This window comes from Tympanuchus pallidicinctus, unplaced genomic scaffold (assembly GCF_026119805.1).
Source record: "Tympanuchus pallidicinctus isolate F22 unplaced genomic scaffold, pur_lepc_1.0 scaffold51, whole genome shotgun sequence".
Lineage (NCBI taxonomy): Eukaryota > Metazoa > Chordata > Aves > Galliformes > Phasianidae > Tympanuchus > Tympanuchus pallidicinctus.
In genome coordinates, this window is record NW_026294771.1 from 455,125 (window position 1) to 482,817 (window position 27,693).

Below are 27,693 nucleotides of genomic sequence, written 5' to 3' on the forward strand. Positions count from 1 at the left end.
TCGTGAGGGTCATTCCATTTTTCTCTCTCCTCCGTGTGCGTTTGTAGAAGAAAAGTTGGTTTCCATTTGTCTTTTTTTTTTTCCCTTTTTTTTTCTTTTTTGTGTTTTTTTTTTTTGTTTTTTCTTTTTTTTTTACTTGCTTTATCCTCGGTAAAACTGAGGCAAATCTCTGCAATGAGTTTACCAGCATCATAGTGGAGAAGACAGGCGGCCATTTTGCCTCCATGGCAGCACCGTTGGGGCGGCCCATATGGGTTTGGTTTATGGCAGTCCATATGGTTTATGGCTGCGGGATGCTGCCTGGGTTTGGGGCAGCTCAATGTGCCCCACGTGGTGCTGAGCTCCATTCCAGGAGTGCTTTTGTGGAGGCAAATCCATCCTCATTGCCCACAGTGGAAGATTGCCAATCCCAAGCTCTTCAGCCGTTTGCTTTCCCAATGAAGTCGGATGGACAAAAGCCTTTCGTCATCCAGTAGTTCTGCTGTTGGTTTTGTTTTTCTTTGTTCTGTTGGTTGGTTGGTTTTTCTTGCATGTGAAAGGAAAAGAAAAAAAAAAAAGAAGAAAAAAAAGAAATAAAGTCTTTCCAATTGAAAAACGTCGGTGGGCTCCGATTTGTCCAAGGTCTCAAAGAGTCGCGACATCCGACAGCTCGTGTGTCGTGTTGGCATTTCTGCCTGGCTTTGGGAAGGCCAACACCATTCGTGCTGCCATCTTTTCCACTACGTCTGAGATTTCTGTCGTTCTCCATAGAGAGCTCATCATCACACCTGGGGACCCGGGCGCAGGGCTCCTGGCTCACAAGAAATTACGAACAACTTAACTTCTCTTTTCATTAAAAAAATAAAATATTCAAGACTATCAGCTTTTATATAAAATACCAGCAAGCCCCCCATAAAAAAAAAACCAAAAAAAAAAAAAAAAAAAAAAAAAAACACCAAATAAAAGTTCAATTGCTGAGGTAACGTCATACCTTGAGGTAGCTTTTTTTTTTTCTCCTTTTCTCTTTTTTTTTTTTTTCTCTTTTTTTTTTTCTTTTTTTTTTCCTCTTTCCCTCCTCTCTTGTTGCTCAAACACACGGCTATACCTCACCCCAACTCCTGGCCTCACCCCACTGCTGCTGCTGCAGTGCCCCCAGGGACAGTAACCGCTGCTGCGTCCCCATCTCAGCTCTATGGGAGCAGTCTGGTTTAAGAAGAAACAGTACAGAATCAGTGCGAGGTTCACCCCCACCTCCCTCCTTATCACCTCCATGCGGGCTCGCCCCGCTGTCCCCAATGCAATCAGAGCTTTTTGCTTTCTCCCCCTGCTCCCCAGCTTGTGGGACAGCATCGGCGCTGAGTCCCCAATGGGGCCGGGTGGAAGGGCAGCACGGTGCACACACAGCCCCATAGAGACACGACCCGGCCCCGTGTGGGGCAGTCACAGCAGTTACTGTCCCTTTCCCAATACTCAAATATTAAAAAACAAACCATTAAAATATATCTAAAATATAAAAATCCTCCTAAGAGTGACGGGAATCAGGAACCACCTTACATTCGTTTGACGGATCTATTTGGTACGGTCGTGTGAGGGGGGGGCTGTTCTGGCCGCAGAAAGAAGAGGGTGGTGGTGGTGGTGGTGATTGGGGGCTTTGTTGTTTTAAAAATAAGAAGAAAAATAAAAATAAAGCTTCAGACGTGCCAAATTTCAAAGATTTTTTTTTTTTTTTTTTTTTTTTTTTTTTTTTTTTTTTTGCCCCTATCTGGAGAGAGATTTGGGAGAGGGGAGAGAAGGGGCTGGGATACACCACAAACAGCCCCACGAGGGTTAACACCAACCAGCATCATCCAGCTTTGCTAATGAAAATATTCCATTCCCCTGAGTGGTTTTTGCCCCCCACCCCCTTCCCCCCCCTCAGACAAAAAAAAAACCCAAAAAATCACTGCATGTGGCTGAGCCCATGGAGATACCAATGGGATTTCGGGGCACAAATCTGTACTGGGAAGCAAAGCTGAGGCTGAGCCCCCAGTCCCAGCAAAGCCCCAAAACCCTTTGGCTCTGAATCCCAAATCTGTTTAGCCCCCATTTCCCATTACTGAAGGATGGACGTTCATTCATGCTTCCTACCAAACGGGCTGTGCTTTGTTCCTGTTTTATTGCTGTTGCTCAGAGGGAGGAAAGTAAAAAAGCAAAGCACATCCCTTGCCCCTTCCCATGTCAGCATCTCTGCAGTTAAAGCTCTGCATCCCATTCTGCCATTAGTTCATAGGTCACAAAAAAAAGAAAAAAAAACCCACGATGACAAAAAGAGAAAACAAGCCCAAAACTCCCCCCAAAAAACAGCTCCTTTCAAGTAAACTAACATAAAGAAACATCCAACCAAATGAAAAACTAAAAAGTTGTCCTGGAAAATAGAGGTCCTGCGTTGGTTCCTAAGGCTTCAGAAGGCACTGCACTGCACACACAGCACAGGGGAGAGGAAAGCTCTCCTTCTGCCCACCCTCGGGTGCTGCTGACATGATGGGATCCTCCCAGGGGATCCAAATCCATTTGGCACTACGGAGTTTTCCTCCCCCCTCCCTTCAGTCCCTCACAATGGATCTCGTTACCAGTGGGGGGGGGATTGGTGATGGTCCACTGGAATTTTTGAAAAATTAAAAGAAAAAAAAAAAAAGAAAAAATTTCCTAAAAAAGGAGAAAAATTAAAAGGGGAAAAAAGAAAAGAATTAAAAAGCAAAAAAAAAAAAAAAAAAGGATCCCAAAGGTTTAACATCACTCTGGGAACATCCGTCAGCCACACCGCTGAGGCAGGGAAGGGACTGAGGGAGGGATGGGGAAGTGAAGCTGGGGGGAGCCCTGGGGGAGCCCCAGAGGCCCTGAGATGAGGGCAGGCAGTGCCTGCAGGGGCTGAGTGCAGTGCCTGGTGTTGGGCTCCATCCCCCAGCCCCACAGCACCTCCCACTTCGGTTCAGTACAGTGTCAGCACATGGAGCTAAAAATGAGTCAGATGGTGCGGTCTGGTTCTTAGCCCCGTCCCTCTTGCCTTGAAAGCCAATCAAACTGCCTTTTAGTGTCGACCAGTTAATGAAAACAATTGCATCTGTCTATGGTAACTGATTCCCAGCCACTCTTAAGCCTGGCATTGGCTTGTTCCACTTTTCACATTGGTGTCAGTGCTGCTCTCATTTCCTCCTCGCTTGCAGCTGGCCGCTTTGTCCCTTCTGATGCTGCTGCTTCACCTGGGCCAGGATGTCCCGGATTTTGCGCTGCGCCATCTGTGGATGAAAGGAGCAAAAGGAAAATGCAAGGGAAATGGCACTGAGTGCCGTGAGGAATACAGCTGAATGGGAAACCATTGGTCAACCATTGGCCTTCTTGGCCAGCAGGGCACATTGCTGGCTCGTGGTCGTCCTGTTGGTCACCAGGACCCCCACATCCTTCTCATCAGAGCTCCTCTCCAGCAGCTCAGCCCCCATCCTGTACTGATGCTGCACTTGTTCCTCCCCAGGCACAGACCCTGCACATGCCCTTGTTAAATCTCATCACATTCCTCTCTGCCCAACACTCAGCCTGCCCAAGTCTCACTAACCAGCATCAGTGAGCATCAACCACTCCTCCCAGCTTTGCACCATCAGCACACTTGCTGGGCATGAATTCTATTCCTTCCTCTGGGTCACTGATGAAGATGTTGAACATGTGTGAATGTACCCCTCACCCCACCTCTCCCTCCTGCCCACCGCTCCACAAAACACACAAAGACAACAACAAACAGCAGCAGCCAAGCGCAGAAAACACTTTCATAGGAGGAAGCAGCACTGAACACAACCCCTTATGAGCCATCAGAGACTCCACCAGCACCGAGCTGCTGGGATCATACCTGGCTGGCATAGAAGTGCCCGATGATCTTCACAATGACCTGCTCGTTCTCATCAGGGGTCTGATCCCGTGGAACCACCACCTCTGCAGCCGTCAGGTTCTGCAGCTCATTGACCTGCAGGGAAGGGACAGAGACCAACATCACCACACACTGTGGAAGAGATTTCCCCCCCCCCAGACATCCCAAATGCTCCCACCCCCTTCCAAACGCAGCTTTGCTTACAGTTTTGCCCCCTTTGCCAATAACCCTCCCTGCAGCCGAGGCGGGGACACGGATGTGTGTCTCCAGCTTCACTTCTTCCTTCGGCCCAAAGAAGTTCTCCTCCTTCAGCTTCCCATAAATCCTGCCTTGTGCCTGCAGAAGAGGAGAAACAGCATCAGGCTCTGTTCAAGACGCTCTGTCCCCACACATCTCCATCCTGGGGACAACAGATTCCCTCCTCAAATCCCAGCCCCTCAGAGCTTTATGTCATCTCAGCCCCAGGAGGGCTGGTGCTGAGTTAAGACAGGTCTCAGTGTCACACTGGGGAGGGCTGACTGTGATGCTTCTTCCCACCCTGCTCTGAAGGGAAGGGGATGGTGGAGGAGGCACTGGGTGACTCTGACACCCCACTGTGATGGCAAGAAAGTGAGGGGACCTTGAACTGAGCTTCTGGAGGGCCTGTGATGACCACCATGCGCACTTTGGAGTCCGGCGTCTCCGGGGGTGCAATCTGGAATGGGGGAGAGAAACAGTCACTGCAGCATCCATACACATCACCCAGGTTTTTAAGGTAATTTCAGCAGCAGAAAGGCACCCAGCTCAGCAAGAGGTGCTGGCAGGACACTGCTCCTTAATGAGGTGACACTACCTTAATAGAGGCACTTGCGAACCGGGAGAGCTGCTTGATGTGCTGGCCCTTCTTGCCAATGATGGCACCGACTGCTTGGGCAGGGATGAAGACGTGTACGGTCTCCTGCTCGGGAGGCTGAGGACACAGAACCACTGCTCAGAGCTCACCACGCCCCCAATCCCCCCCAGAAGTGTCACCCATACCATAACTGCTGGCCTTCAACTGCATTTGCAACAGGTGAAGAGCACAGATCCTGCACACACGTGGACGTGACCATGCTGAAAGCACCGCAAGGTTCCTCAGCTGTGCACCTACCATGAAGGAGCTGTATGGAGCAGCCCCGGAGACGCTGCTGGGAGGAGGAGGTACTGCGTTGGAGGAGGCAGGGAAGAGGCCGACAGCAGCCAGGTTAAGGCCAGGGATGAGATGAGATTGCAGCTGAGGGGGAGAGGAGAGAAACGCTCATTGCTTGTACCAGGGCATCCTCTTAGAGCACACAGGAGGGGAGGTAGGGCAGGAACCCTGCCTGGCAGAGCTGCCGTCCCGAAGCTGAGCCGCACTCACGCTCATGGCCGCGACATCGTTCTCGTAGGCTTCTCTCACTTTCTTCATGATCTCCTGCTCTGCTTTGCAGCAGTTCTCGATGGAGCCCTTCACTGTGATCGTTCTTTCAGGGTTGTACAGGGTCAGGTCCTGCAAGCTGATGGGAAGCCAGAGTTACACCAGTGCTGACCAAAGCAGGGAGCATCACAGTTTACTGCCCGTGTTTGTGCTGCCTTCCTTAAAAACATGCTTAAAGAACAAAACCCCAGTTCTGCCTGCTAAAAAAAAAAATAAATCAGTACTGAAGCACAGCTCCAAAAGGGAAGAAGAGGGGAACTCAGGAAACAACACGCAGGTATATCAAGACAGGTTTGGGGATCAAAGCACTCATGCCACAGGCTGGCTTCCCAGCAGGTTGACAGCGATCTCTTTGCTTTCCTCACATCTCCCATATCTGCCTCCCCACTTCTATCTGCCCCAGGTTGGGAAAGTCTACCCTGCTTTTCTCAAAGACATCAAGGAGCCTTACGATGAAATGGTGATCTTTGTCTCCGTATCCTGCTCCACTTTCTTCAAGTTTCGCCCTTCTTTGCCAATCAGGCGCCCCACAAAGTTGTTATGGGCCAAGATTTTCAGAGGCACTTCATCAGCTCTTGAGAGAGGAATGGGAAAACAACAGAATTAAAGATTACAGCAGGCAGAAGAAGAGGGATTGGGAGCAGAGTGACGGGGAAGACCATGTCCCCTTGCTCAGAGTCCCCCAGTTCTCCCAAGGCAAGGCTTCCACATGCAAACTGGAGCTCTGAGTGCTGGGATGCTAACAAAGCCCAGCAAGGAGCTGTGGATACAGCCTACAAGCACAGAGGGGTAGGGGAAAAAACTTACGTCTTTGTGTCCTTTGCCTCCTTCTGCATGATCTCCAAGATCATTTTGCAGGCAGCAGAGCAGCCCTCAGGGGTGGAGTGGATGCTGATGGCTTTTTCTGCAGCTCCTGCATTCTCCTTACGGTGAACATCAATCCTGCAAGCACAGCATTGATGTTAGAGTGGGCACAGAGCAGAGGCTCTGCAGCTTCACAGCATGTGCTGGATGCTCTGCTCCTCCAGCATCCCTGCAGGCTGCCCAGAGCTGAAGCTTGGATGTACACAGGAAAGGAAAGAGCAGTTAATTCTGGGCTCAGCATTCCATGTAGATACTGTAGTTAGAAGCCCCATTCACAGAAATCCAAGTAAGACATCTGACTCTGTTTATTTTAAACAACATGAGTGATCACATAGTGGAGAACAGGTCAGTTGCTGGCAGATGAGATGCACTGCTCATCACTTCACATCTTAGATAAAGCCCTCTTGGGAGAGAAGAGCAAAAACACGTGGGACAAAACCAAACTCAGCCTCATCAGTCACTGCAGACCACTCCATTAATTAGAAGCAATGCGGGGGGGAAGGGTAGAGAGACTCACTTGGACTGTGTCTGCTTGGTAATGTTCCTGATGGTGGCCCCTTCTTTGCCAATGATGGCACCCACATACTGTGTGGGCACCAGCAGACGGAGCGGGATGTCCACAGGCTGCTGCTTGACTGGAGCCCCTGCTGTGACAGGGGAACCCTGCCGGGGGGCACCTCGGGCCCCAAAGCCACCCCGGCGCCCATTCTCTGGGCCCTGCACTGACTGCTCATCAGGGATGTAGGAGACCTTCAGCACGTGGTTCTCCAGCTGGTGCCCGTTCAGCTTCATGATGGCTCTAAAGCAAGGAGAGAAGGGGTTGGGGTGAGGGGATTCCTACCCCTTAGAGCTCCCAGCAAAAGGCAGCATATCAGCACCAGCCCACCCAAAATGGGACAAATCCACCCAGACTGGGTCAAGCCTTGACGTAACAGCCTTTGGGAAAGAACTGGGAATGGGGCACAGAGATGTCATCAATGCCACGGAGACCTGGCAGGATTTCCCACCTGGTCCAGATGAGCAAAGTGCTTTAAGTGGGGGGGGGATTTCCAAGCAACCAACTCTGGGGAGGGGGTGGAAGCAGTGGGTGAGAACAAGGAATGATCCCCAGGCTCTCCTCTGCCTTGCAATATATTGGTTGGTATTTCAGCTGCTGGTGGGGATTTTGGGGACTGGCTGCAAGAGCTAAAAGCTGTCGATAGATGGGGCTGGCAGCAAGAGAAAAGCAACAGCTCTGGCCACAGCTCTGCACAGCTCTCCTAACTTCAGTGGAGAGAAGTCAAACTGAAGGTCTCCAGAAAGGGCTCAGTTACTCCCTTTTGGGCTGCAAAACCCCACCGCTGAACAGAGACAAATAACACCATCTCTGCAGGATGCAAAGGATCCAAAGACCCTCCATAAAGCAGAAAAAGATGACAGAAAGGTCTCACACCAATATTATTACTTTTTCCTTGAGCTGCAATTACTTAAATTACTTCAGTACAAGAAAATCTTCACTTTTCCTTATAAAAAAAAAAGAGTTGGTTTTCTTTACTCTTTGAACTGCACAAAAAAGCCTAACTTGGATGTGCTCTAAAGGGCTCCAATCCTACCCCAACCCCACCCCACCATGAAGGTGAACAAAAAGAAATCAGGGCAGAAAGGAGGATATTTCTCAAAGGTTTGCAACCCCAAGTTGATGAATTCTGGGACGGCCTGACTCCCAGCAATGGAAATCCCATTTTCTGTCCCCAGGGAAGGGGCAGTGGGCCATGGGAGGTCCATGGGGTGGCATTGGGGCAACTTACTGCCTGGTCTGCTCCCGGTTTGTGTAGGTGACATTAACCACAGCGGTCTCACTGTCTGTGTTCACTGCAATAAGAGAGGCAGAAATTAGAGCCAGCACGAGCAGTCTGGGCCATTATGCAGCATCTTTGGCCACCAGAGAGTGCTTATGTCTGTACAGCCCATCCTGCTTTATTTTATATACAGGGATGTCCTTGTTTTGGCCAAGCAACAAGAGGACACAATTGACCAGACTCAGACATCTTTAGCCATAGAGATAACCTCTAAGAAAGCACAACAACCTGTCTGTCCTCCTCCCTCCTCCAGCCCCAAATAGCTAGGGCAGAAAATATTTAAACAACAGCACGTTGGCTCCTTCTTTCAGCCTTACCTTGCTCACAGTTTTCTACAGTGCCATATTGTGCTAGCAAGCCATCCAGAACCTGGGAAACAGAGAAAAAGCCCATTATTCTGTGAGAATCAGGACAGACCCAAGAAATACAGTCAGTCGATAAAGGCAGCCTTCTGGGCATTAAGATTTCACAAGCAATTAGATGAGCAAAGCTGCTGTGTGCCCCAGGATGTTGGGTCAACAGGCCCCAGAACCAGAGCTGGGAAGGCAGCAAGAAAAGGACGAAGTCCCAACAGCTGGAAGGAAGGATCCGTGTTGTTCCTACAGTGGATAAATCATATGCTGTTATTAAAGGGGATTTTGTTGGTGGATCCTGCATTGCTTCTACCAGCTGAATTGAATCCTGCACAGAAGAGGAATAAGCTGCATGGACGCAAGGGTGCAGCACCATTAGACTCAGTTAAAAACAAAGAAAAGGATGAACCAATTGTAATCCCAAGTGCAGAAACCCACAGGGGAGTCAGTCCTTAAAGGTGCCCCACACTTCTCAGTACAAATCCTTGTGTCTCAGGCTCATGCCCTGCTCCCTCACCCCCTTACCTCCCATCGCAGCTGGGGTGGGATATTTCGGATTTGAATCTTCCGGCTCCTGAAAGAAACAAAAAGTGATTAAAAGCCAGGTTTGGTGTCAGCAACGCATCCATCTCACACTGAACTGCTCCTCATTGATGGACCTAATCAAGCTTTCCATTCCCACATGCTCCCGGGGTTTCTGATGGCTCTCTTAATTACACCCCGCCAGGTTCTGCATTTACACTGCAAGCTTCACTGTGAGCAAGATGCCCAAATCCACCAACCTTCCTGCACCAGCACAGCTACAAATGCTGAGTTCTGCCAGATTGATTACAAGGATTAGAAAGAAAAAAAGAAGAAAAAGAAAGAACCATGCAGTCATTTAACCTGAAAGCAAATCTGGACATGAAAAGGAGACCATGGCGATGCCCACAGAACCTGGAAACTTGGCTCCAGCATCCCAGTTTGTTTAAGATCACTCCTCCACTCACATTTTTGGCTTTTTCAAACCTAATTTTTCCCAAAATAGAATTTTTGGGGAAAAAATTTGATGCCCAATTGACCCAGGAGGTGCTGCCATGGATTGCTGTGGGTCCCTGGGGCAGCTCCAGCACCCACACACAGCCACACTGCTGCCACCCCAGCGCTTCCACCAACACAAAACACTGAGAAATGATTTTTTTCCTCACCGTTGTGGTGTTTCCACCACATGGTGCTGCCATCTCTGCAGTGTCAGCACCCCAAGTGCTGTGTACAAGCAAAGGGATGAGGAGCACACCAGGCTGAGCCTCACATCCCAGCTCACAGCACCCTGCAAAGCACTCACCCTGGAGCAAAAGCACCCATGGGTGCCCAGGGTCATCCTTGGACGATGCAGCTTTGTGTGGGCAAATGCAGCAGCACAATTCCTTCGGGTTAAACCTCTACTCTCCAGCTAAAGTCACTGCAAAACACCCTCCTTCATCACTGCCCCTAATTTCAGTCCTCTGAATCTCAGCATCTGATTTAAGGCCCAAAATGAGCATCTGAGAACAGTGATGGGGCCTGCCTGCAAGCTCACCGAATATGGAACCTTAAGATCCCTGAAAAGAAAGGGAAATGAAATACTATGACCATCACGTGCAGCTCAGCACTGGCATCACTTTTTTGGGAGATCACCTCCGGACCTGCACTCATCATAGACCTGGGTTTCAATCCAAAATATTCGTGAATGTTTGAAATAATAACTATAAAAAAAAAAAAAAGAAGATGAAATTCTAGATTTTTATCCTCTTCAGAAGATTCAGCTCGTTTGTCAATGAGAAGAAAACAGTCAGAAGCAATCAGTGTTGCTTAGACATGGAGGTAAAGGGGCTGATGAGGAATCCTTATCCCATAGGGTTCTGCCTGGAGAGCATCCCCTGACCTGGGCAGCAGATTCAAACACACACACAGCAAAATGCCTGGAAGGGCTGAGCTGTTCAGGAGGTTTCCAACAGAACCAGAAGTGATGCTTCCCCAAAGTCGCTCAGATTCAGACTGGAGGGACAGAATGGCCAAAAAGCTTTGGGGGTTGCGCTGCCATTAGAAAGACAAAAAGGAAGCAAAGAAAGATTTTCAGCACTCCCATCAGCTCAGCTATTGGGAAGTCTCCAAAACACCAAATTTCACTGCTGCTATGGAGGAAAATCTGGGTGGATGGAGAAAAAGTCCTGAACCCTTAGAACTGCATCGCATCGGGGGGGATGAAGGGAGAAAGGGGGGAGGGGAGCAGGCTATGAAACCAGATCCCTTGTTTACATGCTAATCCACATCCCAAAATGAATGGGAGAGAGAGATTAAGAAATTCAGAATGCAAAGAATGCCACAGTCCAGGGAGGGTCACAAGGATCTGAACTGATGGAGGAAACCACGTCTCCAACCACCCACCCCTGCCCCAGAAACTTCTCCAGATAGGTCCAAGCATCCGCACAGGCAGAGCATGTGTTCTTCACATACGTGACCAGAATGAAATGCACCACGGAGAGAAAAGAGCCATTTATGTCCCCGCACCGTCATTCTGCTGGTGGCATCTCATTTTCTCCCCCTTAAAAAGGAAGAAGAAAAAGCCCCTCCGAGGAGCCAGCACCCTGAGCACTCACTGCCCATCTCCATCAGCGCCCATCCTGCAGAAGGGCTGCGTGCCACAGGGCAGCATCCTATGGGGCAGCATCCCAACTGGAGCCAGCATCACTCAGCCCTGAGGTCCGGCTCAGCTCCTCACAGTGCATGGAAATCTTCCTCCCGAAGCACAGCCCCTGCTTGGCTTTGGCTCCTTTGGAGCCCTGTGGTTAGAATTACAGAGGAAGTCATGAATAAATAAACCCATCTATTTGCTTTGCTTGTAAGCAGGTCCGACTGGATTTAAACCCTTGTCGTGAAGTGCCTCTCTTTGGAGAAGCCCAGTTCTGCTCCCTCCGACCTCTGCTCCACACAAGGCTTTACTCCAAATAAATAACTCTGCTCATCACCAATTCCTGGCTTTTTATTCACCGTGTTGCAGAGCTGGAGCTCCTCTCATCGCTCACAAACTCAGCACAAGATCTGAGCTGGGAGTGAATGGATGGGGGTCTGCACACAGGGGAAAAAGGGGGAGGAGCAGCTGAAATAGTTGTAAGCAGAGAACTGCAGGTCCCAGGAATGCATCCTGGTGTCACCTCCCTCCTGCTTCATGCCAACACTGCTCTTTGTGCCCATGGGATGTTAGCAGCCATCTGTGGCAGTACTACAGCACTCACAGACCTGCAGAACTGCCCAGCAGCCCCACGCAGACATCCCAGCTCTTCTGAGGAGCTGACACCTTGGAAATCAGGAACTGAGCAGCTTGATGCTCTCAGCAAACCCTCCCCAGTTCTGGATAGGGTGTGCTGGGAAGATAAACGCTCAAACCGATGCAAAGGGATGGAGCAAAGTGCTACAGAGCAACCTGGAGCGTCCAGGAGATGGAGGAGGTAATCTCATCTATCCATTGTCAATCCAATGGGGATTTCTTGCCCTTGCCTCCTGTGCCCATCAATGCAGCATGAGGGGCAGAGCACATGGCTCAGGAGAAAAGCATACCAGCAACACCCTCTCATCCAGAATGCACAAACCAAAGCATAGCTGCTTTTTTGAAGAACCAGCCCTGCCCATTGACAAAATGCCCTCTGCTGCTCCCCAGCAGCCCCAAACCCAAGGGGAGATCACTCTCATTCAATCCCAGTGCATCCAAAGCCCTCCCAGCATCGCTGTCGGTGCTGAGGCAGCAGCCACACGTTCAGAGCTGCCCATCCCACACGGGCATACAGTGCTGTGTGTCACACAGACAGGCAGAACCCTCAGCAACAATCCCAAATTAGGTCTGGTTCTGTTTGTTTGTTTTCAATTTTTAAATCTCACTGGGAAATACCCCAACAATAGATTCAGCTGTCGGGATCTCCTTTCACATCGAGGAGGGTGGCCAGAGCCCTTCATTAAGAACTCTGCTGGCACTTCCCCCAGGACTGGCACAGCAGCAATGACAGGGACCCAAGCAGGGGGCACTGACCCGCTCCAAGCCGGGCTGGGAGCCAGCAGGAGAATGGGGCCAGCTGCCACAAGCAATGGCAGAGCACCACCAGGGCAGCCCCTTCTTGCTCAGGGTTTCTCTTCCCTTTTGCAAAAGCCCCAAGTGATGCTTTCAAAGTGATGCTCTGAAAGGCAGAGTTGCTCCTTTGCTGCACTGCCAGGGGAGAAGGCAGAGCAGCAGTAGCTGTGATAAAAGTCAGGTGTGTCCCCATCCCACCTCACCCTACAGATGTGCTTCCTTCCAGAAAGTGCATGGAGGTTGCACCCCACCAGCATGGCAGTGAGCGTGCAGTCATGCTGCTTTTCATAGAGCCACAGAACGGCTTGGGATGGAGGGGACCCCAAAGATCACAGATCGATTCGAGTTGGAAGGGAGACCACTGATCCAGATTTTATGCAGACAATTTGATTTGTCTTCAGCCCCAAAGCACATGGCCTGTCTAGTGAATTCCTACTGGAGAAAGTTTCAGCCCCACGTACCACGAGCAGCCCTGCATTACAGCATCAGTAATGGTGGGTCAAGCTGCACAGATCCACCAGAGCTGCACATACACAACACGAGGCTTCTGCAGGATGCTCCCTTACATCCAATTCCTTTCTCCACTCCCTACCACAGTTTCCTCAAGGCAAAGGTGATTCAGAGCACCAGGGCACGGAGCACTTTCAGTAAAGCACAGCCAGGCACCAACCTTCCTCTCCTCCCAAAACCATTTCTGGAGCTCTTGGGGACAACAAGAGAATGGCTAAAGCTGGAGAGACACTGGGAGACCCACTAGAACTGAACAACATTCACGATGGAGATTCAATCAAATGCAAATGCTATGCAAATTTAGGGGCTGGAAAAAAAAAAAAAATACAACAGCACATCCCTGATTCAATTAACAGCATTTATCTAGTTAAGCTTTGATTCAGGAAAGCACTTAATCCTGTGCTTAATGTGTTGTTGGTAGTGGTTCTTAATGTTTTAAACACTTCTAAATAGGAAAATGTGGTTGCTAAGACACAAACATTGCTGGGGGACTCAGAGAAAAGTTGTAGCTGAAATCATGACTTTTTCCCCATATAAACTGATATGCTTGGAATTTGTCAGCATCTCTGTGAGGTGGGAATATCATCCCTGTACAACCTTTATTGACAGCGAGATAAGAGCACAGAGAGGGAAGCACCTGCTCCCCATCACACCTCTGAGCACAGCCCAGCAGGGCTGTCCAGGTGGGATCTGCCCCAGGCTTCAGCCAATTTGCCTTTGATTTTCACTGTCCCTTAAGCTGACGCGGCTCTCAGCTTCCCCACATGGCATTAAACTCACTGACACACAAGGCAAAAAGAAACAAAAAACAATCCAACAGCAAAACCATGTTCCAAATTCACCAGGTGATGCTCAAGGAAGCCCAGAATTAATGCTTCCTTGGAAGCAGCATCGCTACAATTTGAGATATACTGAACCAGAGGCAGAGATATTGGAATTTCTTTCTCCTGCTCCTCCCAGAGGTGCTGCAGGTTCAAGTTTGATTTTTGCAGCCTTTGTGGTCTGGGAGAAAAAAGCCTCAATGTGGGCATGAGGAAACAGGGCAGGGAAAAAGGGCAACAGGAAAGTCTTCTCCTAAAGCTTGTACTGAAAGCAGAGCTCTGAGATTTGGAACCATCACATAACAGCACTGCAGGCGCCTTGTGCAAAACCACGATGCATTTAGACCTCAATTTAATGCAATTGAAGCAGCAAACCAACTTACTGTAATATCCTCCATTGTGAGGCTCCTATCACACCCCTCACTCTAGAACCATCTCGTGCTCTTTCAAGCTCATCTCTTGCAGATTTGATCTAGAAATGATCCAAAAGGCCCCTTAGGAAGTTAACAAAGACACTCAGCTTCTTGTAGCTGGAGAAGCACAGGAGTAAATCAGCCCTGGGATTTTGGAGGAATGCATCCTCCACGCAACAGCCTTACACAGTCTCACTAGCTTAGCTGGCAGTTATCTCTGGCAAGCATACACAACATGATTAATCCTTCCCATCAATCATCCCAGCAACCAGAATTTGATCTTGGACTAATAAATCTGTCTAATTGGTCTCTCCCCATTAGTTCTTTTTTGGAATCACATTTAATGACTGATGAGATTTTTTGAAGAGATGCCAAAGAATGAGAAGTTGTCCATGAACACCCCTTGAAAGGCCTGGAAAACTCGTTTTTTGAAAGAAGTGCTACAGCTCGGACACAGAAGGAAGAAGTGGTCGATGCCCAAAGTGAAGGGCTGGTCAATACCCAGAGCTGTAAGAAATGCTGTCCCTTATTCCCCTCCTTTATGAACCTGCTGTGCGGCCTCATTCCATTCCCCCACTGACCCCAGGTAGATGGTGCTGGCCTGGAGCTCATGTCAACCCAGCTGAATGCCAACATCTCACACCTTAAAAGATCAAGAAACCTCAAAAAAGCCTCATAAAACCTCAATCTTCAACAAGCCCAGAGGAAGCCTAATGATCCCCCAGACCTCTGCTGTTAGTCCTTGCCAAATCAATACATCAAGTATCCGCAGACAGGACAAGTTGAACAGTAAGTAATAGAGAGGAAAGACAAGACGGATTTTACACAGCGCACCCATTATCTTTCCATTCTAATTTGCTGGCAGGTTGCCATTTATTGAAAGACTCTTTCTGATGCTCAGGACACGTCCCAAAGCCATGCCCAATTATACTTAGGCTCCCACAACCCAGCTCCAGGACTGACTGGGATGCACCAGTTGCTTCCTGGCAAACTCCAAGCACAGCAGCTCACACCCACTCTCCTACTGAGGTGCCAGCAACACAAGGTAAGAGGCTTTCAACCCTTAAGAAGATCTGAAATTGCAAATCTTAAATTGACCTTCATCCAATCTGACCCTTGAGCTGGTGCTGGCTGCAACCAATGCGGGAACATACACAATGCTGCCATGCAGTTTTCCTGCAGCTATTACACAGAGAATGGAAAAGAAAAACGACTTGTCTCTCACCTCATCTTCCGTTTGCACGTCTCAAAGCACGTCTGAAACCATTATCCTGGAGAGCAGCACAACATCACCACCACTAAAGCAGTGGGGTGAGGGAACATGCAGCAGCATCTGCTCGTCCTCAAAGTGTCAAAGCCAGCATTTCCAACCCCACTGCATTTTGGTTTGCGTCATTTTTGTTCGTTTTCCATTTATTGCGACCGCATTCAGAGCGCTGCTCTTCACCCACCATGACTGATTGTGAGCAGAAGAAAAAATCTTAAAGGCACATTCATGGCTTTTCTTCCAACCTCACCTCCAGGACCCACCAGCGCAATAGATGCCAGCCTGCCAGGTTTTTCCTGCTGTCCTCCCTCAAGTCCAACAGTGCATTAAATAAAAGCTCAGAAGGCACGAAACTCACAGAGTGGTCATCCCAACCCCCATCCCTTTGTCACCACCCCCTTCAGGATGCTGGAGCCGAGGTTTCAGCTGGTGGCACCCACTTCTCTTTGCCAGCAGAGGGCACTTCTGCCCTCTTCCAGTTCCCAGAACTCCTTTCTAACTGGTTTCCAGTGGCTCTGATGGTGCTGTGGGACTGGGGCTGCTTCAAAGCCCATTCAGGCACTGCAAAGCAGCTGACATCACTGAGGACCCCAGAGTCCATCAACACATGCTCTATGATGGGTCTTAAGCCACTTTAATTTGTTAATGTTTAAGCATCTTTACCAGTGATTGACAGGTGTCACTATATTTCACATAGCTTGCTTAGAGCAAGTCATCAGGGTCATCTTTTTCTTCTGTTTCCAGTTCAAGGACAGTGGGGCATTGCCTTAGAGACCCTACAAACAGCAAAGGCTCATAGAAGTTTGAGCAACAGAAATGGGAAGGGATTCTGCTCAAACTTAGGGGGAGTTGCAGAGATTCAGGTCCCCACCAACTTCAGGTGTGCCAGCAACCCTCACCCCTGATGGGTACAGATCTGTCAGATAAAACTGGGTCCAAAAGCAGTGAGGTGGTCACTACACAGGGCTGTGCACTGAACCACTTCTCAATCCAAATCAGGTTAAAACAGCACAATCACCGCATGCAGAGAAGCCCTTGATGATCCAAGTGGATTTGTCACAGTAATCGAGTCCGAATTCTGAAGTTATGAAACAGATCATCCAATTTCATGAAGGGCAGAGACCCTTTCACCAAAACACAAGCTGAAACCCAGAATGCCATCCTCAGATCTGCCAGTCATCCCAGTTTGGGCAATGAGGCGTCACGAGGCTTTCCAGCCTTCCGACAACCCGCAGAGCTGCAAGCACCCCACATGGGATCCCCCATTGCATCCCTCATCACATCCAGCAAGGCACCCCCCATGGCACTGCCCACCCCCCATGGCATTGCCCACTGCATCCCTTATCACATCCCTCACGGCATCGCATTTCTTATCACACCCCACACGACGTCACCCACTGTACTGCCCACCCCCATCCCTCACTGCATCCCCCATGGCATCACTCATCACACTTCTCATCATATCCCACAGGGTGGGTTTGGTGTCACAACCAAGTCTGTGGTTGAGCCCAAACCGGGTTGAAAGTGCTACATTTTTTTCCACTAATAAACGACATCAAAATGCTTCTGTGCTTCTTCCTAAAGGGAAGGTAAGGAGAACCAAAAAATGAGATTAAGAAGTACAAGTGGGGCTTTTTTTTTTCCCCCCCCTCAATTTCCAGTTCAAATTCCTTCAGTGTTTCGTGCAAGGCAACACAAAGGGTGCTCAGACCTTCCTGGTCACCTCCTTCTCATACCAAAGCTGGACGAGCAGCTGAAGAGATGCACATTTTCCAGATGGGGAAATCTATCTTACACTCATCCATTTCGTTTTGTGTTTTGTTTTCTATGTATTTATAACGAGAGGATCAGGATTAAGAGGAGAAAAGGCTGAGGCTTGGGTAAAACAGAACGGCTGGAAAACTGCAAGGATGGGGCTCTTCTACTTCTCTGCTGCCCTTCTCATTACAGAGACACCTCAGCAAACAGGCTGAAAAGCCCACCAGGACTTTGGCACGGACAACATGAAAAGCCAATCCAACATCCCCCCTCCGCCCCAACAAACTCAAGGCACCGTTAGGGAAATCCTGCACAAAGCTCCCGAAATATCTGATCTGGATTTTTTCCTAAGTGAATTCCCCACAGACACGTTCATGCCCTCTCTCCCGTCTGCCTTCCATAAACATTCACATGGCCAAGTTTTACTGGCACAAACAGCGGCAGAAAGCGGCTCTCAAAGCCGCACCAACAACTTTTGGGGAAGCTAAACATAAAATTTACACCGTGCAAACAGGCAGGCAGGATGGATGAAGACTCACCAATGCAAATTTCTCACTCAAGCCAGTTTTAAAGAAGTTACAGCAGCTCACACTCTGCAAAAGGCATCAAATAGAAAAGGCACCGCTGATGGCACCTTTGCCATAGACAAGGGGCTGCAAATGTTGGAGAAATTGAGTGATTATTGGTTCTGCTGTAACCAAATCCTCATCGATGACTGCATGACATCCACCTAATGCTGTGTGCTTGGGCTCAGCTTCAGCACATGTCTCATTACAGCACTGAAACAGAAGCATTCACTTTGACAGGGCAACTTCCCCGTTTAAAAGCGCATCCTTTGGAGACTTGTGAAGCTGAGTCTAAAAGCACAAAACTTATTTGAGGGCTTTGGCTTCTTCTGGAATTACTCCCCAGTAAACAGCTCCATAAGAGCACATGCAGCAGCCACAGCTTCTTCCCTACAGAGGACATCACAATTTTCTTTTATTCTTTGATCATTTGATCAATTTGTTTGTAAATACTTTCATGCCTAGGGCTTGAACCATAGACAAGAAAACACTCACTCACAAATGTTTATATATGTGTATATACACACTCTATTCACTCTGATGCCCGAGTCTGCTGAGACACAACCAGTATTTAACAAGAAATAATCTGAATAACACTGACAGCCCTGGATATAAGGCAGAACATCAGAGCTCATCCCACCCTGTGAGGTTTCCTGTTAAAGACACATTTCCCAACACCTTGCAGGTATTTTAGGGGGCTATCTTAATACAAATATCAGTTATTTGCAGGTGGATCTCTGCACACAACCTATCCAGCAGGTCTGATCCCACAGCCCTGAATCACACAGGAGTTCAAGCAAAGGCAGTCGCTTTGCAGGTGACACATGATAGAGAAAACACAGACAGAAGCAAGAATGGAGAACTCCTGTAGCACTCCATCCCCAGCTCTGCACCATTAGACTGCATTTAATCCTCGAATGCTGATCTCAATGCACGCTCACCAGCAGGATCTACTCTTCCCAAATTCCTCCTCTGAGAAGCCTTACACCCCAAGCACTTTGTGCAACGGCTCTCAGAGCAGCTAAAAGCACAACAGCAGCGGGACGAGCAACTTTCCTGGATCTGAGAGCCTGCACCCATGGCATTCGTCCCCCACCTCAGAGGCCCTGATGCAGCTGCACCCTCTGAAGACCAGCCCCAGAGGGACAACGCTGCTTGAGCCTCCTGGCCATCACCTGGTGGATCCACAATCCTCTAAGAGAAACCACAACAGGCAGGTTTTCAGGAGCACCATCAGGTGCTATAATCACTTCTGAAAACGCAGCTTTTTCCTGAGATACTTAATCACAACTTGGAAAACCTGGCTCTAATTGCAAATACAAACCCAGCCCCGAGTGCATTTTTCAACCCCTCTTCTTTCACTAGGCTCTGGATCTCCACTCCCCCACCTGTCCTACACTCCACCAAGGAGCCTGCTCCCAGAGAAGCTACACTTCCAACTTACAACAGCAAGCTGCCACAGGGGACCTTCATCCCAGTCAAACTTGCTCCTTTTAGTGCAAATCAATTTCACTGCAATCTCCAGCACTGTTGACAGTGCGTGGTGCCACTGGATGGTGCAGGACCTGCTGCACGCATGGAGCCCTGCCAGCTGCACACACTCCTGCTGCATGGTTTGCTGCTGCTTTTACAACAGTTGCACTGCAGCACTGGGAGCCCAACCTGGCAGATCGCTCGTGGAAACTGCAAACTTGATTCTTCCGGGGCTGCACGTGGATTCAGTTTTATTCCCTCCAGTTGCTTTCCTCCACGCACACCGGGCAATTAAAGCAGGCAGAAAAGTGTGAAATTTCAGCTCCGACCATGTCAGAGCTCCCAAGTGTCAGTTACAATAAAATAAATGACCCATTTCCTGATGGATTGCGAGGGCTCCTCCGAGACGAGCGGACGGACAGATTTCCCCGCTTGTTTATTTTCTCTTTTTCTGGCAGAAAGGCTGCACTCCTCTGCTCTTTGGCATCGAGGGCTGCAGCAGCTTGGGATGCTCTCGCTCCTGTGCGGCTGCCCTGGCAGCGCCCTCCTGGCTGCTGTCCTCAGCAACGCCCCTCCTCTTGAGCCCTGCCAACTCCTGGCACGTCTCCTTCTGCAAGAAGCTCCAGAAAACCCACTCTGCTCTTCTTGCAGCTCCTGAGAGGCAGCACCCACCTGCAGAGCCCACAAAATCCCCTCTCTGCGTGCCAGCACCAAACCCGACGCTCCGCAAACGAAGCCAAACCCCAGGGGATGGGACAGGGTTGTGCAGCATCACCTATGGTGAGGGCTGACAGGAGGCAGCACAGAGGCATCCAGCTAAAAGGGGGCTCAGAAGAGAGCTGGAGCTCCTGAAAGACCCCTTCCACAATGCCCCATTTGTTGCTGGCTCTGTCCAGGGGGAAAAAAAAACCAAAACCAACGAGTGGGCTCCAATTAAAGCGCGATTTTTCATTTTAATCTTTCTATTTAAAATCGCTAAGATCCCTCCAGCATCTTCAGGAGAGTGCTAGGGATGCTGAACACAAACAGATGGCAAAGCAGTTTCCTCTCCCATTCAGTAGGTGATTAAATCAGAAAGATGATGCACCCCGGGCTTAAGACCACCAGCTTGAGACAACACCTGACACTTAACTTCCCAATGGAAGAACAGTTTGTTTTCCCAGGGGCTGCACCGATGTCTGAGTGCTACAAACCCTTTTGCTTTGGTCTGGAGCATCTCCACCAGCTCCACAGCAGGACTCAGAGGGTCTCTTTCCTCCACCCATCCCCTGTTGGGTTGGTTTTTCTTTTTGTTGGGTCTTGAAGCTGCCCAAGCAGAGCAGCTTACAGTGCCAGAAAACAAGCAGCAAGGTGCAGAGCTGCACCCACACCCAAAGCACTGCTTATAGAAACGAGGAGATTCTGCAATCTCCCCACAGCACCAGAATACAGGGACAGTTTTCAGCTGAAGCCCAGCAAAGGTATCTGAGCTAAATTCACAACACTGCACATACACTGGGAATGCCCAGATGATGCAGGAATGCAGTCGGGATAACACAACACACAGATTTCTGGAGCAGACAGGAACACCCCCCTCGCCCCAGGTTGGGGCTTTTAACTACTTTAAAACAAATTAAATGAAAATTAAAAGGAGAAAAACTTCCCTAGCGAGCAGACCATCCCACAGCTGCCTCTGCAATGCATCTCAGAGAAGCAAAAAGCAACTCGGAGCAGAGGGGGATGCTGCAGGATGTTACCCCCAGCCTCCAATGCGTTTTCCTCCTGCCCTCGTTGTTTTCCTATTTTATTTTCTGTTTTAATTTGCTGGGAAATGCATTTTTTTTTTTTTTAAACCCCCGCAGGCACTCAGTGCAGGATTCCTCCATCAACTGGGCAGAATAAGGATTTAAAGATTAAAAAAAAAAACAGTTCAGCCCCACAGGTCCTGGCAGTGAGGAGGAGGGACGAATCCTGCACAACTGCATTTCTGCTCTTCTCCCCTCCTCCCTTCCCACTACCCCTTCTTTCAGCCCAGCCTGTTTAGTAGCTGGGAAACCTCCTCCTCCCACCAAAACTGGAAGACTCACGCAGTTCAGGAGGGTGACTTAGGAGCTCACACCTTCACTTTAAGCTATCAGTGCCTCCAGGTGTGCTCAAAATGAGAGTTTTCACCTGCAGCATCTGATCATTTTTTCTTTCTCCGCTGAATCAAAACCCCAAAAAGCCTCCACAGCTCCTCCAAAATGCATTTCCTCAAAAGCCAACTACAAACCCAAGTCCACAACTCCTTTCTCCTGCTCGTCTCTCATCTCTCCCTCACTTTTGGGAGCAGCTCTGGCGTCCCCCGGTGCTTCGCTACACTTCAGCCTCCCATTTCTCCCCATCTCCAAACCAGAGCTCTACCAAACCAGCTGTTTGATCAAACCAGCAGCATCGTTAGGAAAGGAGGAAAAAAAAAACACAAAACTTTCCTAGCTGCCTTGAAGTAGCAGGCAGGCATCCCCAACTTGCTACATTCAGCACATTTGGAAGCAAGGCACGTGCTGTGGAGGGGCTGCAGGCAGTTCCTCCTTGCCTCACCCTCCCATCTCCCCCAAACTGCAGAGCCCTGAGCCAACCCCATCCTCCCAAACCCCCCCCCCTCACCAAACCCACTGCTGACTCTGGAAAACTCTGAGCATTTCTGGGGGCTCAGGCTGGAAGAGGAGAGGGCAGAAATCCTCTTTTTTTTTTATTATTATTTTATTTTTTTTTTCTCATCCTGAAAGCTCTCCATTTTCAAAGCAAGCACTTTAACCCCACCTCTCTTATCCATATCTCTGAGCTTTGTTTGCCTGTTTTTCAACCTAAAAGGCAAAGACAGAAACACAGGTTAAACTGGAGAAGGAAACTCAGCCCTTGGAAGCGCCACTGATGTGGCAGCTCTGTTTTACTGCTACCAAATTTATTCTTTTCTTCCTAATTCCAAAAAACTCAAACACTTAAAGGGCATCAAGGCAGGACAAACTCCATCTCCAGTGCTTTCTAAACTTGAGGCTGCAGAACTTACAGCAAAACTGCAATTTCTTGCCCTTGCTCCTGCTTGGAGAAGGGGAAATAAGGAGGATTTCTTTAACTTCAGACTGCAAACTGTTAAATACATTCCTCCTTCCCCAGTACATTAAAAATTGGTTAAATTACCCCAGCTCTGAACCTAATTGACGAAACTTGCTGACAAATTATTAATCCCTAATTGAATTACAAATTATTCCTAGTTTTTCTACCTGGAAATCGTTAAAAGGCATTAATTTCCAAGCCATCTCAGCAATCCAAACTCAGCACCGCGAAGCTCCCGGATCAAAAATGGGCGCTCAGATTAAACTGAAGAACTCAATGTTACCACCACCGTTTGGGGGGGGGAAATCAAGAGACACAGAACAAACTGACCCACATTCAACCCCCCCAGAAAGGAGCTTTCCTCCTGCCTCGCCATTCCCACACATTGCAGTGCATCGGGGTGTTCCTAATTATTTTTTAATAAGGCTGTAACTTGTACAACAGACCTGTTTTAAGGGGGATTGTCTTAGGAACGGATTAAGAATACGTTTTGTCTCAACGCTCCGGAGAACCACCTTCGTTTGACGAGAGAAAGAACGGCCAAACTTCTTTCTTTGCCCCCTGTTCGATTTGCACACAGTTAAAACAAAACAGGGGGGAGAAAGGCACCGTTTTCTGATTGCTATTTACAAACAAAGAGGGCACGCTAGCTGCTATCAAAAGTCCTACAGTTTTCCACCACGTTTCACTGCACGATCACACACACGGCGTTTTAAACAGGTTTCAAGCAAGGACTTAAAAGCAAAATGCAGCTTTCGGGTTTCTCCATCCAACTCCATGCACCTTCACACCATTCCACAATTCCCACCTCCTCTCAGGAGCTCGCTGACCCATTCTGAACGCAGAGCAGAACCCTCCAAGCTTTAAGCCTACTGCCTCTTATCAACCCAACTCCCTCTTCCCCCCCAATTACTCGGTTTCATTCTCTCTGGTCGACTCACTTCCACATTCCTCATATTTGGAATGTCTGCTTGATGGATTCACTTTTTTCCCCCCCTCGCCCCTCCTCCTTCCTTCCTTCATTCATTCTTTCTAATGCTCTCGACTGAGCTCCCTTCAGCTTTGGAGCTTCCACCTCTACCCCCCATTCTGATTTATTTTTCTTTATTTTCATCTCGACTTGGAAAACCAAACCTTTTTTTTTTTGTCTTAAAAACGAGTATTTTTCCTTATTTTTAACCTTCCAAAGAATAAACAGTAATCGTTTTTCAGACTGTAGAAAACACACTTTTAGCTTTCCTCACTTTTTTCCATCAGTAAAGTGAGCAGAAAAAAAACTCCAAAACAGAATAAACGATGGTTAGATTGATTTAAACCCATTGTTTTTAACGAAACAACGTATTTATCAGCAACGACCCTTTTTTCAACAGTGATGTTTTAAAGTTTCGCTGTTGTTTTCTCTTTTTTTTCCCTAAATAGCTCCCAATGATCACTAGGATAAGTTGCAGCTTTGGGTGTTATTTGGAGAAAAAAAAAAATCCACTGTAATTAAACAGCTCTAAAGCAGTTTGTCCTTGTTGTGAATCGCTCTCTCACACCACATTCACAAATTCTCCATTTTTTATCCCATTCCTGCTGCAGGACTGAAGGACAAGAGGGGTTTTAATGAAGAAAAGACACCAGCAGGGGAGATTTATTTACAACACGCAGTTTCATCGCATGCGTTTCTCCCCAAAAGCACCCAGCTCAGCTCTCCTGAACTTCAGCATTCGTAATTTCAATGAAAAGAAACACAACCATCGAGCTGAGTTTTATTTTACAGGTTATCTGCAAAGCACATCGTTGACCATCGCTTTCTTTCCCACGTTTCTACATGAAAATAATGCAGATCTAAACGCGAGGCTGGGGGAGGTGGGTTTAGATCACATCAAAACCCATCTGATTTCGTCCTCTCTGCTCACACTTAATTAACCATATCCTGCTCTCTGGGCTTTAAACTGGAAAATCCTGTCTTAAAAAACAAGCAGAAAAGAGGAAAAAAAAAAAGGCAACAACTTCAAAAACAGAGACGGTGCCATCACTGCAGCCTTTATCCAGAGAGAGGGGAGGGAAGCAAAACAGGCAGAAAAGTCCACCAACAACCTGCAGAGTTTGCAGCTATGCCACAGTTGCCTTTGCTGACCCAGAAACACAAACTTGGCATCCCAAAACTGAGGCAAAGAAACTGTAGCAACCTCTCCACCAAGCATCCAGCCACCCCATCTCGGCTGACGAGGCGATTTTCCAGCAAAGCGCATGAAGAAAGTCAACAGCAAAAATGGCTCCTGCAGCTTTAAAGGCAGCAGATGGGGTTATGGGGCTCAAACCAAAGCCCCTTCTCACCCCCAGCCCGGGATTTAGCCACCAAACGTAATGAACTGCACTTCTCCTGGTTCTCATTAAACCACGCTAACGAACCTTCCCTTTGCTTCCACCCATTGTAAAGTTTCACCCAGCATTTCTTTGAATTACAGACGCCAAAGAAATATTTACATTTCCATTGAATTTCTCCCGGAGTGCTCTTAGCAAAAGTCAGAGGGGGGGAAAAGAGGGGAGCAGGGAAATACTCTGAGATCTTCTGCACCCCCCCAACCCCATTGATCACCAGAAGTACTACAGATAAGTAAAAAAATCGTGATGCATCCCCTTCCCTTCCCCCCCTTTTCTTTTTTTTCCTCCCCCCCGATTTATTTCTCGGCGTTATTACGTTACCCTTCATAGGATAATTGCCTTTCCAATAACACACTTAGATTCATTGATACTGGGAGCCACGGGGAGACTCCGAGCCTTATAACGACCGATATCGATCCCCTTTCCACGAGGAGGGTCTGGAGAAAAAAAACAAACCCTACAGGGGACGTTATTAAATGGAGTCCTGCCTTTAGGGTCGGCCCCACCACAAGGCACAACCCCCTGGAAAGGAAAAGGACCCTCGCCAAAAACCTACAGCCTCGCAATAGGGTTCCAACCAGCTCCCCCAAAGGGATCCTCGGCCAGCAGAATAAAAAAAAAACCCCAAGAGTTTAGGGAAGAAGAGTTGTTGTTTTTTTTTCTCTTCCCTCTGCACCACGTTGAGCGCCGGGGCGGCCGCCCCATCACGTGGCGGAGCGGCTGCATGGCCCAGCATGGGCACAGAGCCTTGAGGAGAGCTCCCCCAGCTCAGTGGGGGGAGAGAATCAGCATCACCCCCAAAGACCCCCCCCCAACAAGCAACAGTGAAACCCCCTCTCCCTCCCGGACCCAGCAGTTTGCTGCCTGCACCCTCAAGTCCTCCAGGCTCGGCGTCCCGCGCGCCCTCAGCAACAAAGGGCCAAGAAGATGGGGAGGGCCGGGGAAGGCCGCGACGCCCAAAGAGAACGTGAAGAAATGGGGTTTTAGCCCCAAAAACAACAAGTTAGGGGGGGCAGCCAGAAGCTGAGCCAGCACCCCGCATGGCCGGGCTGAAACCTTGCACCAACAAGCAGCCGGCCCTATTTTTATGTAATTATTGACGCCCGTTTTTAAGCCCTCGCCCTCCATCCCGGCAAATTTCACCCGTGAAGGAGAAATCAGCCAAGAGTGTTTTATTAAAAAAAAAAAAACAAAAACTTGGCGGTTCCGTAGAAATAACAAAAGGTTTTCGGGCCCCTTCTCACGGGGAGAGGCTGGGAAATTCTTCCAGTGTCACAAGTTTGAAAATCCCAACCCCAAACGCCATTCATCACTTGGGCGAACGGACGGGCGGCGAATCGTCGGGTTGGTTTTTTTTTGGGGGGGGAGGTGGGGGGATTTTTCTTTTTAAGCAAGCAAACAAAAAAACCCTTAAACCCAAAGAAAAGCTTCCTTTCGAAAGACCCTAAAGATAAGAATTGGGGCACTGGTCCTCAGAACCGCTCCTCACCTCGCTGGGCCATTACCCAAAGCCAAACCACCACCATATCTCGTTCCACATGCACATATTTGGATATAATTTTTTTTTGCCTCCTTCCTCTTACGTTATTATTTCCCCCACTCCAAAGGAAAAAAAAAAATAAATAAATCAATACAACAAAAAGACAGAAAAAGTAATTAAAACACCGTATTACCTTTGCTTTTTAGGTACTGAGTGTTCAATCTCTAGCTGTTTTCCATGCAGCTCCACTTTCCCTAAAAATAAAATGGGGCTGTTTTGTATGATCTGGGCGGAGGGGTCAGAAAGCTTTGGGTAACATTCTATCATGTGAAACTTCCCATTTAATTTCAATCACTACAAACTGCACAAAAAGGCTTTTTTTTTTTTCCTCGTTTTGTTTTGTTTCCGATCACAAGTGCGTTCTATTAAATATAAGGCTGACTTCTAATGCGGCGGGAGGGAGTGGTGAGTTCTGAACAATGTTCCTTAGGAATATTTAATTCCGTCCTTCATTCAGCTCCGATTCGAGCAACAGCAAACGAAGAATAATATTTGGAGATCAATTTTTCGTCTTTAATTCCACGCATTTGAACCGTGCAGAACTCCTCCGGGCAGATCACTCCTCCTCCCCATTAAAAGACTCGAAATTTTAACTCCACGCTACGAATGGATTTCTCTTCGAAAACGGGGCGGATTTCTACACCGCCGGTTTATTTATTAATTGGGGGGAGGGATGGGAAGAGGGGAGCAGCCATGGGAAAAGCCCGGAGGAAGAAGCTTTGGGCGAAGGGGAAAAAAAAAACTCCAACATTTTCAAAAATTCTCTGTTTCCCGGGGATTTTTTTTTTTTTTTTTTTTTTTTTTTCGCCTCTTCCCCCCCCTTCCCCCCCCTTCTGTCTTGCGAACAGCATGGCGACCTTCGCGCTCCTCCGCGCATCACATGCCCCAGGAAACCCAGTTTGAAATCAAAATGGCCAAAGTCCCACCCCACCGCCACTGTCGCGACGGGACCCCCGCGCTGAGTACCGCCGGATCGGGCACCGTGCAGCCCCCCCGTAGCTATGGGGGGCCATAGGGAGCTGCGGGGGCCCTCTCCTTCCCCCCCTCCCCCTTCCCCACTGCGGTTATTGGGGGAGAAGCGGGGTTTGCCCCCGCGCACCGCTCGCTGATGCAAACCCCGACGGGGCGCAACGGCCCGAACCCCCCCCACCCCGCTCCCCACCCGAGCCTGAGACCCGACGGGGTCCCGCAGACCAGAGTAGAAAGGGCCGGAGGACACCGCTTACCCGAAAAAGTTTCGATGGCTTTCATGGCCCACTGTTCGTCGGGGCAGTCCACAAAGGCATAGCCGGACTTAACCAGGAACTGCCCGCTGAAAGAGATCTTGTGGTCGTTGAAGACTTTCTCCAAGTCGGCCGGAGTCACGCTCTCGTTTAGGTTCCCGATGTACAGCTTGTTCATGGTGGCTGCCGGCGGGGGGCGGCGGACGGGCGGGCGGTGGCGGCGCGCCGGGGC

The 27,693-nt window shown here is 48.9% G+C and overlaps 1 protein-coding gene across 1 annotated transcript; it reads right to left on the reverse strand.

The window, feature by feature from the left end:
• Window positions 1-1,918: 1,918 nt before the first annotated feature.
• On the reverse strand, window positions 1,919-27,693 carry IGF2BP1 (insulin like growth factor 2 mRNA binding protein 1). Its single transcript, XM_052705071.1, has 15 exons — window positions 27,465-27,693; window positions 26,372-26,432; window positions 8,890-8,938; window positions 8,329-8,380; window positions 7,961-8,024; window positions 6,691-6,972; window positions 6,117-6,251; window positions 5,761-5,883; window positions 5,253-5,388; window positions 5,004-5,126; window positions 4,707-4,823; window positions 4,494-4,568; window positions 4,079-4,210; window positions 3,857-3,970; window positions 1,919-3,254 (listed from the first exon to the last, which is right to left on the reverse strand). The coding sequence occupies exons 1-15, from the start codon at window positions 27,637-27,639 to the stop codon at window positions 3,162-3,164; spliced, it is 1,731 nt and encodes a 576-aa protein (XP_052561031.1). The 5' UTR covers window positions 27,640-27,693; the 3' UTR covers window positions 1,919-3,161.

Coding starts and splice junctions, on each gene's coding strand:
- IGF2BP1 (XM_052705071.1), bottom strand. CDS start 27,639: ATGAACAAGCTGTACATCGGGAACCTAAACGAGAGCGTGACTCCGGCC. Junction 8,381..8,889: donor CACCCCAGCTGCGATGGGAG/GTAAGGGGGTGA, acceptor TCTGTTTCCCAG/GTTCTGGATGGCTTGCTAGC. Junction 3,255..3,856: donor GGCACTTCTATGCCAGCCAG/GTATGATCCCAG, acceptor TTTCATCCACAG/ATGGCGCAGCGCAAAATCCG.